Source organism: Ustilago hordei (genome assembly GCF_900519145.1).
Source record: "Ustilago hordei strain Uho2 genome assembly, contig: UHO2_contig_03, whole genome shotgun sequence".
Lineage (NCBI taxonomy): Eukaryota > Fungi > Basidiomycota > Ustilaginomycetes > Ustilaginales > Ustilaginaceae > Ustilago > Ustilago hordei.
The window spans coordinates 1684076-1698930 of record NW_024545288.1 but is presented as its reverse complement, the minus strand read 5'-3'; the positions used below and the strand labels follow the sequence as shown (position 1 = coordinate 1698930).

The window sequence follows — 14855 nt, the reverse complement described above, 5'->3', positions numbered from 1 at the left end:
GGTGATTGGAAACTAGCAACGATGGCCGGTGACCGTGAACAAAGAGCGCAAAGTGGAGCCTGGAAAGATGCTGAATGCAGGTCAAGAGGGGTAATGCGAGAAAGAGATAGAATATGTCACATGTTATGGTTGTGAACGATTGAGCCAGTGCTAGGACTTGATGTATCCGAAAGTTAGAGATGAAAAGAAGCAAGGTAAGAAGGAGGCAATTAGGCTCGCAAAGCGCCCCCGAATCCGCTAGCAGAAACCACACCCAAAGCCGGCTCGTCTTCTTCACTTCCCTGTTCCACCCTTATCGTTTTCTCTTCCTTCCTCCCCTCTACCCCTTCTTTCTCTTTCCTTTTCCCCTTCCCATCCTCCTTCTCGATTTTTTCACTCCCATCCTCATTCGCACCATTCATCGCCGGGGGATTCAGAGTGTAAAGTTCCCACCCGAACCGCCTCCTAACTCTCATCCTCTCCACATCAACATCCAATACCGCACTCCACAATAACGCATCTTTAACCATCTCCACATCCCCCGTTATCCCGCGTACTCTCTTAAACCCTGCCACCATTGCGATATCTACCCATCCCTGACCATCCATTTTCTGCCTCAAGAAGAAATCTCCCTGGAGGTTTTGCTGGGAAAAGTAAAACTCAATCTGTCCCAACAACTGTCCCAGAGACCCACTCGGGGTTGGAGATCCAGTTTGACTTGTTGCGTCAAACAGATAAGGGATAGAGGAAGGGGGAAGAGGAGCGGTGGAATGCAGGTAAGGGTTGTAAGAAGGCGGGAATTGGGTGTTGGTGGGGTGAAGCATCGGTGTTGCTGCTCCAGAAGGCCCAGTTGGTGGGTAGAAGATGGGAATTGGGTAAGGGGAGGGATCTGAGATGGTGGTGGTGGAGGGGACGAATGGAGGTGCAGCTCGTGGGAGAGGATGGACTTGAGGTGATGAAGTGACTGATCCACAAGGGGAGGAACGGTTGGCGGTGGCAGGGGTGCCTGGACCGCTTGAGGTGCTGGATTTGGTGTTGCCGGAAGGATTGGAAGGTTTCAACGTGCCATTGATGCCGTTGGGTGCTGATGGGCGAAGTTGTGCTGCTCGTGCTGCTTTTGGTGCTTTCCCGGCGGCAGCATCTCCAGATCCTCGCGAAGTTAATGCTGAGGTCGAATCTTCGTTGGCTGGTGCACTCGACGCGGCAGAGCAAGTCGGCTGAGTTGGCGCTGAATCCTGGCTTTGCAACTTGTCCACTTCAGCGTTGTTGGTTGACGCATTCGGCGCTTTGGGTTTGATACCCTCAGCACGCGCATCACTCTTCGAAGCCGAACCATCCTTCTCCACCTGCACTCCCTTCCCACCCTGCGCAATCTTTACATTCGCCTTTTTGACCCCCACATCCTTCTTTCCTCCGCCCTGCGCCTGTTGCGCCTGACCCACACCCTTGTTCGCCCCCTCCTTCCTCTGCTGCTGCTGCCTATTCGCACTTTTATTTCCAGCATCAGCCTTACCATCAACATTAACCCTCGCTTTGACCCCAGCATTCGACGTCGAAGAATGCGTAATCTCGGGCAAAATCGATACCCATTGCTGCTTGCCCTTCCTCGCTCCTCCTGCAGCATTGTTTGCCGATTGTGGCGGGTTCGCACCGGGAGCAAGTCTAAGCTGGAGCTCGTCGAGCGTTTCGAAGAAGCTCTTTTGCTGTTTTGGCTGTGCAGCAGCTTTGTTGAGGTCTGATTTGGCAGTGTCGATGTTGATTGCGGGCGGTTTTAATTTCTCGAATAGCTTCTTGCCCGCATCGAGAGGGTTGGGCCAGTTGTTGACGTCTTCAAAGGGAGGGACGCCAACGATAGTGGCGGCTGCCTTTGGTGGGTTGGAGGTGCCTTTTACGCCCTTCGGTGGTTGCTCTGTTGCATCATTGTGAGGTTTGTCCTCGTTGTTCTTCTTCGTTGCTGGGGTGGTATCGGTGTCGGTCTTTCCCGGCTTGTCCGCCGAAGAAGCGTCGGCCTTCTGAGTCTTCGTCGGTGCTATAGTGCCGACCTCACTGCATTGAGCTGCGGCGGGTTCCGCTCCTGAGCTTGTCGACTCCGTGGCGTCGTCCTTGATCTCCTGGGCAGCGTCGTCGCTCGTGGCCGCATTTACTGCTTGAGTTTCGGGGGGTGATGTTGTCACTGAAGTTGCCTTGCCCTGTTGCTGATGCTGCGACTTAGTCCAACCACTCTTGCCAGCGCCCCAAGCAGCCGCCACCGCACGCTCCGCATTCTTCGCCGCTTGCATTTCAGCCTCGTCACTCAACGACGAAATACCATTAACCCCGAACCCGCCGAACTTGGGCATATTCTGTCCACCATTCAACAGATGAATCCTCGCAAGCCATGCATCGTCGTCCTCCGTTTGAGCACCGTTCGGCCCACCATTCTTAAGCACTTGCTCAATTGCTGAAGCAACAGTAGCTGGGCTAGCTGGAATGTCTTCGTACAGCGCAGTCGCTGCTGGAGTTGCTGGTACGGTTGACGTCGAAGGCGGTACTTGAGCTGCTGAGCTTTGGGCAGTCTGTTCAGCTTGCTGCTTTGGTGAGTTCGCTTTTGCGGAGTCAGAGGTTTTGCTGCTCTTCTCCTCAGTTTTCGACTTTTGTGATTGGGTTGTTGCGTGGGGCTTGTCTGTTAGTATTGGTGGCTGTGCTGCGGTCTGCTCTGGAGACGATTGCTGAGCTGTTTTGTTTGCAGAACGAACTTGTTCAGATGTGCTAGTGTCGGCTTTAGCGCTCTTGGGCGTCGTTGGCGCTGCATCGCCATTCCTTGAAGAGGCGCAAGAAGCATTAGGCGCTTGCGTCCTGTCTGTCCCGCTCGCTGCCGCTGTCGGTGTCGCGGCAGACGATATCGACACCGAGGAGTTGGAAGCGCGATTAGAAGACTGACTCGGCTGGCCAGCTTGCTTGTTGCCCTTGTTTTCGGATTGACCCGAGTTAGCAGGGCTCTTCGAATTGCGCTCGGTGCCCTTCTTTGGCCTGTTCGATGAACCTGTAGCAGAAGTCGCAGCCTGCTTGCCTTTACTCGATGCAGCATTGTTGTTGTTGGATCCAGTAGTTGCTGATGTTCCAGCCGCCTTCTTTTGTTGAGCCAGCGCAGCTTGACGTTCCCGCTCCTTCTCAGCCTCTCGTTCGGCGATTTGCTTCATTCTTGCCTCCCAGACATTGACTGGTGGGGCAGCGTTCTTTTGCGGCGTTACACTTGATTTACCGGAAACAGCAGCAGCAGCAGCAGAGCCGTCTTCTTTGGCTGCTGTTGAGTTGGTCGTTGCTCTCGAAGCATTGCCAGTGGCGGCGGTACTTGTTGCAGATGCACTAGATAACCTCCTTTGGGAGTCGTTCACGCTCAACGAAGTAGGCGTGGAGCCGCTAGTCTTAGCTGCATCCTGAGAAGAGGTACGCTGAGCCGAAGAGTAAGAGGAGGAAGCGGAAGGATCCTGTCTTGTCGGTGTAGCAGATTTGCTGGCTTGTCTGAGACGATCAGCATAGGAGAGCTGCGCTTTGCCAGTGGCAGATGACCAAGCCGACATGATTGCAACGAGCGAAATGGAGGAAAAAGTATGGAGCAGCGACTATCTTCTACTCGCTCCACCCCTCCCGAGATCCTCGTTGGTTTCAGCGCAAGGAGATTTTTGCGGTGGCTGTAGCCAGAAGGTAGAGAGTGGCTAATCTTGGTGTGGAATAGCGATGTCCTTCCGAGAAGAAGTTTCTAGCAATTGCAAGTGTCGCTCAGGTGATGTGGACATGCGAATGCGGGTGTTTGGTGGCGAACCGTGTATGCTAGGCGCCAAGTGGTAGCGCGGCGGGACTCGAGGGACCGTTTAAGAGAAGCTCAGCTTGTATGCGGTGATCGAGCTTCGATGTCGACTCGACTGCAAAGGCGCGCAAGGAAAGAGGCAATGAAGGATACAACCGATGGCTGACTTGGCGTGGGCTGCGTGAGGTCGTGACAAGATGAACGAAAGGAAGTTCGGGACAGCCGAAATGTTGTTTTGCTTGAAATGCTTTTGTCAGTTCAAATTAACAGGAGAAAGGACTCCAGATGGCGTGGCTTGCGAATGTTGAGTTGGTCCGTGAGACTAGATACGTTGGAAGTGCTGAGTCGAGATGGGTTTTGAAAATGAAGGTCCTGACAAGGAGTCCCGCGACTGTGTGGGTGTTTGCCTGTGTGTGGGGGGCTTGGCCGAGCAAAGAAAGGAGTGATGAAGCCAAATGGAGGCGTCTTGCTAGCCCAGGTTTCGAGGGTGAGATAGACGGCGGGAAGGTGAGGTTGTGGAGGTGAGTATGGAAAGAGCAAAGTGACAGGACAAGGTTGACGGAGTAGAGCGAATAAATAATGCTGAATGCTCAGCGGTAAGATGCGAATGTTTCGGTCGATCCCGATTCGATCCAGTAAAAGTATGTGACTTCTAGTCCGATCTCACACTGACGCCAACTTGGCGTTTGTTTCCCTCCAACTCCGACGACTATCGCGACCGGCATCGGCATACCGGTTAACAGATACCCGACATAGTTGCCCCGTCATGTTTCAGCACCATATACTGGGCAGAACATCTCTGTATCATACATGTATGCACAGAATGCTGGAACGTATATATACTAGTCATTATCTTGTACTTAGTTCTCACATATTATCGCAATCGATACTTGTGATCATCGCTATTTGCTGTACGTCTTACAACAGATCCAAGTGAGCAAGAGACGTAGAACAACAACGCAGTGCACAGTGACCAAGCAACACCCACACACACCCGCCTGTCTGTCCCCTTTGTCATTGTTGCTGCTGTGGCATGAACAACGCGAGCGGCTTTTCTCTTGTGAAGATGAGTGGAAAGCGCAGCAGCCCGATATTCTGGCTTTGGCTTCCGAAAGCGCGTACCCTTTCTCTTTTTTTTTAACTTTTTTTTTGACGTGTGTATGAGAAGTTAAAGCACATGGTGTCTCTGCAATCGAAGCATGCAAATGCAGCTTTCGCCGAAACACATCACAGTGCCAAACTTCGCTCGACTCAGAGTTAATGCATTACCCAGGCCAACTGCTGAACCCTAAGATGCCGGTCACTAGACAGCCAGTGTCTTCCTCTCCTCCTTACTTGCTCACTCATGCTTCTACCCAATCAGCTCCTCGTACCTCACATGTCAACGACCCAGATTGTTTCGAGTACCTCGTTGATGGGAAGGAGCGTTGTAAATACCTCCAGGACCAGATTAGGGAAGCACAGCATTGAACAGTGGAACAATACAATTGGAAACACAAAGACTTCGAGTTCAAGGTTGGCAATATGGTTTATATCAATCATTGGAACTGGAAGATGAGGCAACCCACACCAAAACTGGATACCCAGTTCACAGGACCTTACCCAGTTCAAGAAAGAGTGGGCCAGCAAGCATATCAAATCACATTGCCAGCAAACCTCAGAGTTCATGATGTCTTTCACATGTCAATGCTTGAACCAGCAAAGACAAGTGCACTTGCTCAATGGTTGGAGCAACCAGTTGTACCATTGTTACCAGATGAGGACCTTGAATTCGAAGTCGAGGCACTCATTGGCAAATGTTCACATAACAGGATGACTGAATACAAGGTGCTATGGAGAGGGTACCCAGAAGAGGCCACTTCTTGGGAACAGGTTTCAAATCTCAACTGCCCTGACCTCATCCAGGAGTATGAGGCATCAGCAGGGGGATGAGACTAGCAAGCACGAGGAAGGAGAAGGCAGAAGCAGTAAGGAGGGAGTTGGAACAGATTTGAGCAAAATCTGCGAGAGTAGAGGTGCTATTACAGATTTCATGGAAATCAGTAATTGAAGTAGCACTATGACATTTTCACAACAAGAGTGGGAGAGGATGGTTTTTTCTCACACATATGAGAGACCAAAGATGAAGTGACCAATGGAACAAGGTCAGGAGCGATCACACAAGGGTCAGGACACAGGCTCAAAGGGATCGGAAGGAACAGAAGGCTGGTATTGTAATATGTCACTACATGTTGACATAGGAAGAAGGAGCAGGGGGAGGAGCAAGAGATGATCAGATCACCAGCTCCTTGTCCATAGGAGCCACCCAAGCATCAATGGAATCCAGGGGGCCACCAGGCATGGTCACCGACTCATGCAGTTGTCACTCCAAATACAACCTGTTGTGGCAGGCAACAAAATCCTGAAGGGTATGCAAAACAGAACTCACCTGGTTTGAGTTGGGCAAATGCCATATGACCTGCATGGCTGTGGCCCAACCCATGGACATAACGGGGTCCAAAACCTGTTCCTCTGACTGCACAAACCTGGGGCCATACCCATTTGTGACTGTTAAATGGGCCCATTCAGCTTGGTGCAAGCCATGAGGCTGCATGCTTGGAGTACCATCACCTAGGTACTCCATGCCGGGATGAGCAGGGATACTGCACTCACAGTTACCCAGACCAGCCAGGTAACAATGTGTGCAAGTGCAGGGCACCCTGTTCCTCTCACCAAATGGGTTGGTGAAAGTGGAGGCAAAGCAACTGGAAGAAAGAAAAAGGGGGTTAGTGATGAATAGGAAAGGTAGTCAGGTATGACAAGGGACACTTATGGAATCTGCAGCTGGAAGCAGTGGCGACATTGCCAGCTTGGCCAAGGCATACAGCCTTTGGTCAAACACAACATGACCAGGTGATGTAACTGGCATTCTGGCAAAGACCCAGTGGGGACATCCCAGTTGAGGGGGAAGTGGCAATCTGCAACTCTGACCAAAAGGTCAGCAACCACAAATGGCTCAGCCCATTCCACAATCTTGCCATTCGTCAGGAGATGGTGGTCAGGAGGAGGGGGGGGGGCAGAGTCTGGCGACCATGCCAGCAAGGAGGAGGAGTAAGCAGTTGCATGTTCAACTGATACTCTGGGGTGATGGCTCGAGGAGGAGCCAGAATTGCATTGACTATTTCGTCAGCAGTTGGAGGAGGGGTGGGGGAGCAAGCCAGCTCAGCTTCCCACATGGCTTGATGCTCTGGAGTTGTCAACTCCCAAGCAGGATGACTTGTGCCAACCTCATTCAGGTCATGAGGAGGAGGAGAGGCCAGAGAGTAGTCTTCTCCCGAGGGACCTGGTGCAACATGAGCAGGGGGAGGAGAGCCAGGAGGACTCTGGACAACTGTGTCGTCATCCATCCCTAGAAACAGTGGCACCAATGGAGAGGAAGGTGCCACCAGGGATGCAAGAGGATCGGCCAGCCAGACTGGGGTTGAGGAGGTGGGGGGTTCAGTGGCATCAGCTGAGACTTCATGAGGATGGAGGCAGGCAACAATCCGCCAACATCTGGAAGGAGCCACAGTCCTTTCAGAAGAGGTTTCCTCCACAGCAGTGCACAAGCGAGTACAGTAACAAGGAGACACCATGTTGTGCAATAAGTTGGGTGGCAACAATGTGGTTTGGTAATGGTGAGAACAGACATGGCACAGAACTTGCCTCAACAGAGCTTGGCTCTTAAGAGGGGGGTAATGTCATGGGCCTGAATGCACAGGAAGCAGGAAGACCTGCTAGTTCATATGAAGAGAGTGCAGGAATTAGGGGATCAGGTGGATCATAGGATTTGTGGCAGAATTTGCCAAGATCTGCAGTAGAATCGGCTCTATGACAGATCTCAGTGAGATTGGTACAAACAAGGATGATATCACGAATCCTGCTGAGATCAGTAGTAGGAGAGGTCATATAGCAGATTCCACGGAGATCAGTGACAAGGATGTTCATATGATGAATTCACATGCGAGGAGGACCAAGCTCTGCCAAGACAGGGACCAAGCTCAGTAAATTGCAGCTGGTTACCACTCAGGGGTTCACAAGATAGGAGTCAAGAGAACAGTAGCCGGTTAAGAGGAAGGAGAGCTGTGTCAAGGAGGTCGACATGCAGCTCAAGAGGGACAGGAGTAGTGTTACAGGGACTCCTGCATAGCACTCGACGAAGAAGGTACTCTCTGGAGAGAGGGAGTTGGAGCAGTGGCGCAGGTGACACTGCAAAAGATGTATATAAGCATACCTTCTTGTCATAGGTGGACGAGTGGATCCTCATCCACTCTACACACCATAACTAGTATTACTTCAGAAGCATAAGTACTCATTAGTTCAGTCAGCATAGTAGTAATCAATAGATTTCTCCTCATTGTAGCACATATGTTGTATCACCACTCACTGATGTCTGAAGGTGGTTCATAGCAAACCAGTGGTCTGGATTAAGATAGAACCGAAGGCAGTTGTCCACTGCAGTCTGGGGATCACCTCAAGCAATAGTCAACACACTGGACACTCATGTCAATGCCACCAACCTCATCATCAACAATATACTCACACCAGACCTTGGTGTCATCATAAGTTAACATTGTTATTGATCATGCTGAGCTACCTCTGGACAGAGTGCCCACAGTGGTTAGTCGAGACCTGCAATAGCAAAGCCCATACTACAGTTCCAAGCAAGAAAGTGATAGAGACAACTCTATTACATATTTCGCCGAGAATCGTAGTACCACTAGCATTGTCACATAACTCGACAGAATCGGTAATAGTATCGACACTACTACTGATCTCAGGTTTCAGGTGCGTGACCACTGACAAGTACGAGGACCCGTCTGACATCAAACATCTGGGTTATGTCACAGGATTTTCATGGGAGCCAGATGTGCAAGAGGCAGGAAGAAGTTGAAGACATGAAGGGGCACAGGAATTGCAGGATTGGGCTAAATGAGGGCTTAAGGAGGAATTTGCTGAGATTGGTAGTAGAAATGATCCTATGGCATAACTCACCAGGATCTGTAGGAACAAAGTCACTACTACAGGTCCCAGTGGGAATCGTAATATCATGCAGGGTACAACAGATCTCACAAGAATCGATCATCACAGTACCTCATCACTGATGCAATGAAAGGAAGATACTGTACAAGGTGAGGACACCACCAGATGAAACAGGGGTCTGGCACAATGATGAAGTTGGTGCCAACAGGTGGGCATCAATAAAGAGAGGGCAATGAAAGGGGGTGTGGGTCACCACTGAGATGAAGTGGGACTGGCCCCTAGCAAAGGTGAGACGGACGAGGCCCATCCATCCACAGGAGGCAAGGGATGTGACACCAATGAGCAGCAGCCCAGCAAGGATGGGAAACAGTAGGAAAGATGAGGAGGAGACATAGGGTAGAGGAGGCCTTGCAGAACAGGAGCAGTGTTGCAGGTGACACTGCGAGGATGGTATATAACCATGCTCCTCATCATAGCAAGTGAGTGGAGGACCATCCACTCTACACCATATAAACTAGTTATTACTTCAAGCATAAGTACACATTAGTTTCAGTCAGCATAGTCACAATCAAGTAGATTGCCTCTCATTGTAGCACATGTGTTGTATCACCACTCACTGACATCCAAAGGCGGTTCATAGCAAACCAGCAGTCCAGATAAAGATAGAACCAAAGGCAGTAGTCCACAGTGGTCCAGGGATCACCTCAAGCAATAGTTGACACACTGGACACTCGTGTCGACATCACCAAACAATCATATTCACACCAGGCCTTGGTGTTAGTACAACTCATATCATTATTGATTGTGCTGAGCTACCTCTGGATGGAGTGTCCACAGTGGTCAGTTGAAACCTGCAATAGCAAAACCCTTACTGCAGTTCTGAGCAAGAAAAGTGATAGAGATGGCTCTACTACATATTTTGCTGAGAATTGCAATACCACAAGTGTTGTCACATAACTCGACAGGATTCCTAATAGACACGACTCTATTACCGACCTCAGGTTTTGGGCATGCGACCCCTGACAAACAGCTGTTTATTATTATCCTTGTTGAGATCTGTTTGTAGAAGCTTTCTATGACTTTACTCGCTCGAATTTGTGGTAGCTTGGTTGTTGTCATGGGCCTGGAGGCTCAAGAAGCAGGAGGGTCACTGGTTCATATGGAAGGAGCATAGGTATCGAGGATCTAGTCGATATCAGGAGAGAGCATGGTCGTAGTGCAGTCTCCATGGAGACCATGGACTCCTATGGACTCACATGCAAAGGAGGACCGAGCCATATGTGAGGAAGGCCAGGCACAGCCATGAGGAGGACCAAGCTCAAGGAGCAGGCACAGCCACGAAGGGGACCAAGCTCAAGGAGCATGCAGATTGTTACCACTCAGGAGCTCGAGAGACAAGGGTCAAAGGAACTGTCACCAGTCAAAGGAGAAGGAGCAGTGTATAGGACACTGGCAAGCAGGTCCTGAGGAGGAGGAGCAGTGTCGAAGGAGTCAACACCAGGTCATGAGGAGGAGGAGCAGTGTCGAAGGAGTCGACACCACTCAGGGGGCACAGGGGTGCCAAACAAGCAGTAGGATAGCAAGGAGGAGGATCAGTGTCAAAGGAGTCAACATAGCTCAAGAGGCACAGGGGTGCCAAGCAGGAGAGGCCCCTGAGCAGTACTCGATGAAGAAGGTACTCTCTGGAGAGAGAGCAGGAACAGCATCGCTGGCAATGCTGAGAAGAGGTATATAACCATGCTTTCTCATCATCAAAGGTCGAGTGGATCCTCATCCACTCTACTCACCATATAACTAGTTATCACTTCAGCATAAGTATATATTAGTTTTAGTCAGCATAGCAGCAATCTATCAAGGTTGCTCCTCATCATAGTGCATGTGTTGTATCACCACTACCTGATGTCCGAAGGCGCCCATAGCAGGTTAGCAGTCCAGATCAAGATAGAACCGAAGGCAGTAGTCCACTGTGGTCCAGGGATCACTTCAAGCATCAAGTCAACACACTGGACACTTGTGTTGATGCCACCAACCTCATCACCAACACCATCAACCTCATTATCATCGACATTCACCAACCTTATCACCAACACCATCAACCTCGTCATCATCAACACTCACACCAGACCTTGGTGTCAACATAACCTTCATATTGATATTGATCGTGCCGAGCTACCCCTGAACGGAGTGTCCACAGAGGTCAGCCGAAACCTACGATAGTATATACAACAAACGCCACCTGCTGTCACTGTGCAACTTGATAGTCACCGATACCAAGACAATAGCTGTCGCACAGTTTGATAGTCACCGAGTATCTCGACAGACCGATCTGGGCTTCAGGCGCGAGACCCCTGACAGTTGTTACTGCAGGTTTCGACTAACTGCTGTGGACACTCCATCCAGAGGTAGCTTGGCACGATCAAGAACTGTAGATATGATGTAATGACACCAAGGTCTTATGTGAGTGATGTTATTGTTGCCAACATGAGTGTCCAGTGTGTTGACTGAGTGTTGGAGTGATCCCCAGACTGCAGTGGATGACTGCCTTTGGTTCTAATGATCGAGAGAGCCAGACTGCAGTATGAAGCACCTTTGGTGTCAATCAATGTCAATGAGCAGTGATACAACACACACACTACATAGAAGCAATGCTCTGCAATTGCTACTGTTGACAGAATACTAATGTATACTTATGTGAAAACTATAACTAGTAATATATGGTGTAGAGTGGATGGATCTCCACTCGACTACCATGATGAGAAGGTATGACTATATATAACATCTTTGCAGTGTCGCCTGTGACTCTGCTCCAACTCCCTCTCCAGGGAATACCTTCTTCGTCAAGTACTGTATCAGAGTTTTGTCACAGGGCCAGCGCAGAGATCATAAGCAGCCATGCTGCGCAGCTGCCGAAATGAGCTTGGTGCACCAGAAGTGGAACTGGTTGAGACCCAGGGGCTCTGACCAATCTCACCAAGAATGGTTGGACAGTGAGCTGGGGGGAAACCTCATCAAGAATGGTCAAGAGAGTGGGTACTGGGAAGTTTCACTGAGACTGGCCTGAGATGAAGCAGATCAACCAGCCCCACAATGAGATGAGGGCACCCCACCAAGATCGAAGGGGCAGCCACTGAGAGCAGGGAACGAGAGACCTTGCCACCAGATGAGGTGGGAGGAGACCCCTGAGCATGATGAAGTCAGCATAGGAGGATTGTTGCCTCAGCAAGGGGAGTAAGGATAGGAAGGGCAGGATAGTAGTAGGAGCCAGATAGAACAGGATGGACAGGGAGGCCATACCCTGTAAGGAAGGGGGGCCACAGTGAGGTAGACACCATGGCATGAAGATATATATACACCCCTCTGTCATAGTGAATGAGTGGATCCAGCATCCACTCTATTCTTAACTAAACTATACTCTACTGTAATGTATACTTAGTTGTTCCATCACATAGTGCAATCACAGGCCATTGCTACTAATCCAAGCAGGTGTGTTGTATCACCCCTCACTGACATCATCTGTAGGCAGTAGTTACTGTGGTCCAGATAACCATCTCTCCAAAGACAGTACTCATACTGCAGTCCAGGCTTCTCTCACTGATTCACCATCTGATCATTGACACCTCAAACACTTGTGTCAAGTCAATGGACTATCATCCTGTATACTAAGTGTTCTGCAACAAGCAGGAACCAACTGTGCTGCATTACCACTGAACTGAGTGTTCACAGCAGTTAGCCAAAACTCATCAAACAAACAATCCTTCAAGCAGTCTCAGTGAAAGTGGCCAACAGGTGCATACTCAAGAATGCTCACTGAAACTGGTTGAAATCAACCAAGCCAGTAGTTTTCGGGTTCCAGGCACATGACCGCTGACAGGCTGTTCCCACTTCATCCAAGTGGCAATTTGCACCCCCTTTCATCTTGCCCAACCTCCTGCTCTGAGCTCATCATTGAGTAGGCCCCCTGCTTTATTGGAGTGGTGGACCCAATGTCATCAACATCTGTCCTGTTGTGAGCTCTGTGAAATTGGCATCCTCTCACTGGTTTCTGCAAGATCTGTTATATGATCATGATACTACAGATTCAGCAGGCTTTGTTGTAAGATCCCACTTGTACCAATTTGGACAAAACCTGTTGTAGAGCCTCTCTACTACCAATCTCGATGAACTCTGTTGTAACCCCTCATTTTGCCCAATCCTGCGATTTCTGCACCTCTCCTCATATGACTTCTGTTCTTCCTGCTGTCAGAGGTCTCGCACCTGAAACCTGATATCTGTAATAGAACCGTGTAAGCGGTCGCGCGCCAGAGACTAGTTTTGGGTGTTATTCGATCAGTATAGATGGGATTGATTGAGTAAGATCTACTCAGTATGTTTCGACTAAATGTAACCAGACATCTCTGACTGGTAAGTCTCAGCTGACCACCTTGAACACTCCATTCAGAGGTTGCATGGCACATTCACTGTTCATTGCAGAGTGAGTGATACCCTCCCCTTACAGTACAAGTGTTTACAGTACTGTTGATAATGCTCTTGGATGTCATCTGGACCATGATATACTTATTGCCTACAGAGGACAGGAGTTACTGGACTGCAGGTGTGAGCCACTGCCTACAATAACTGACTGGACCACAGGTGTCGAGCAACACCGCCTACAGTAAGGGACTGGACCACAAGTGTTGAATAACACTGCCTACAGTTGAGAACTGGACTGCAAGTGTTTGGAGAACACCGCCTACAGTTGAAGGACTGGACCGCAAGTGTTTGGAGAACACCACCTACAGTTGATGCCTAACAGTGATACAACACACATGTTTGAGGGTCATTGCAAAAGCACTGCTATTGCAATGATATGTAACTAAGAGTCAAGTAAAGAGTAAAGTATAAAGTAAGTAAGTAGAGTGGATGAGGATCCACTCATATGCTATGGTGGAATGAGAGTATTTATGCATTTGATTGGTGTCACCCACAACACCTATCCTGTTCCTCTTGAGGGGCCTTCATCCCCTGTTCAACACTGTCTCTCCTGCTGGCATCAATCCCATTGATGCTGCACCCCTACTGTCTGCACAGCATAATGGTTATGCAACACTGCCCTTTCACCTTCATGCTCCCTTTTCACTTGATGATGTGTGATGACCCCTTCGACACAGCTCCTCCTCTTCATTTAACCAATCCATTCACTGCTCCTTCTCTCTTCACCAGTGACCACCTTCCTGACCTTATCTTGTGAATCCCCTTAGCCACTTGTTGGACCTCATGACCAAACCCCTTGGTCATGTGGTTGCCCCCTGTGCTTGGTCCTGTGTGGCTATATGCACACACCCCTCGAGCAGTAACTGTCCACATGATGCTGAGGTCAGTCCCCTGCTCCTGCATGTGGTTATCTCCATATGCTTCTCCTTCTAATGCTGGTACCTTCCTTCCTGAATCTCCTGATACTTGCTCATGTCAGCCAACTTGCTGAGGCATGCTGATCTGGCTGATCCCAATTGATCCTTGTGAGATTAACCTGGAACCCAGAGTTCAGTTGATCTCATAAATAATATGTGCTACCAGCCTGATTAACTTTGTTGATTCCCAATGATTTGGCACCAATCAATTTGGTGCACCCTTCATATGTTGATCCATTGACCCTGTGACATTACCATGAATGCCATTGGTCAATTTGGCACACCCTTCATACGTTGATCCATTGACCCTGTAACAAACCGCGTCTATTACAGGTCCTGTCGAAATATGTGGTAGAGTGCTGTGTATTATTATTCTTATCGAGATATGTCGTAGAAAAGACTCTATGACTTTTCTCGCTCGAATATGTAGTAGTATGTTTGCTATTGCAGTCTTCGGCTGACCACTGTGGACACTCCATCCAGGGGTAGCTTGGTGTCAGAGGTCATGCACCCAAAACCTGATATCTGTAATAGAAACGTGTCTATTACAAATCCTGTTGAGATATGCAACAATGCTAGAGGTATTACAATTATTGTCAAGATATGTAGTAGAGATGTCTCTATTACTTTTCTTGCCTGAAGATGCAGTAATGGTTTTGCTATTGCAGGTTTCAACTAACTGCTGTGGACACTCCATCCAG

At 49.4% G+C, this 14855-nt stretch overlaps 3 protein-coding genes across 3 annotated transcripts; all 3 read right to left on the bottom strand.

Annotated features, from left to right (window-relative positions):
* Positions 1–209: 209 nt before the first annotated feature.
* On the bottom strand, positions 210–3539 carry UHO2_02102 (uncharacterized protein; the record flags this gene model as incomplete). The annotated part of the gene is made up of 1 exon (XM_041559539.1): positions 210–3539. The coding sequence occupies one exon, from the start codon at positions 3537–3539 to the stop codon at positions 210–212; it is 3330 nt and encodes a 1109-aa protein (XP_041415473.1).
* A 2393-nt stretch (positions 3540–5932) lies between these two features.
* Positions 5933–6389, bottom strand: UHO2_02101 (uncharacterized protein; the record flags this gene model as incomplete). The annotated part of the gene is made up of 2 exons (XM_041559538.1): positions 5933–5971; positions 6195–6389. 2 exons carry the CDS (start codon positions 6387–6389, stop codon positions 5933–5935), a joined length of 234 nt encoding a protein of 77 aa, XP_041415472.1.
* Positions 6390–6789: 400 nt separating this feature from the next.
* UHO2_02100 (uncharacterized protein) lies at positions 6790–7380 on the bottom strand (the record flags this gene model as incomplete). Its single annotated transcript, XM_041559537.1, has 1 exon — positions 6790–7380. The coding sequence occupies one exon, from the start codon at positions 7378–7380 to the stop codon at positions 6790–6792; it is 591 nt and encodes a 196-aa protein (XP_041415471.1).
* Positions 7381–14855: the final 7475 nt, after the last annotated feature.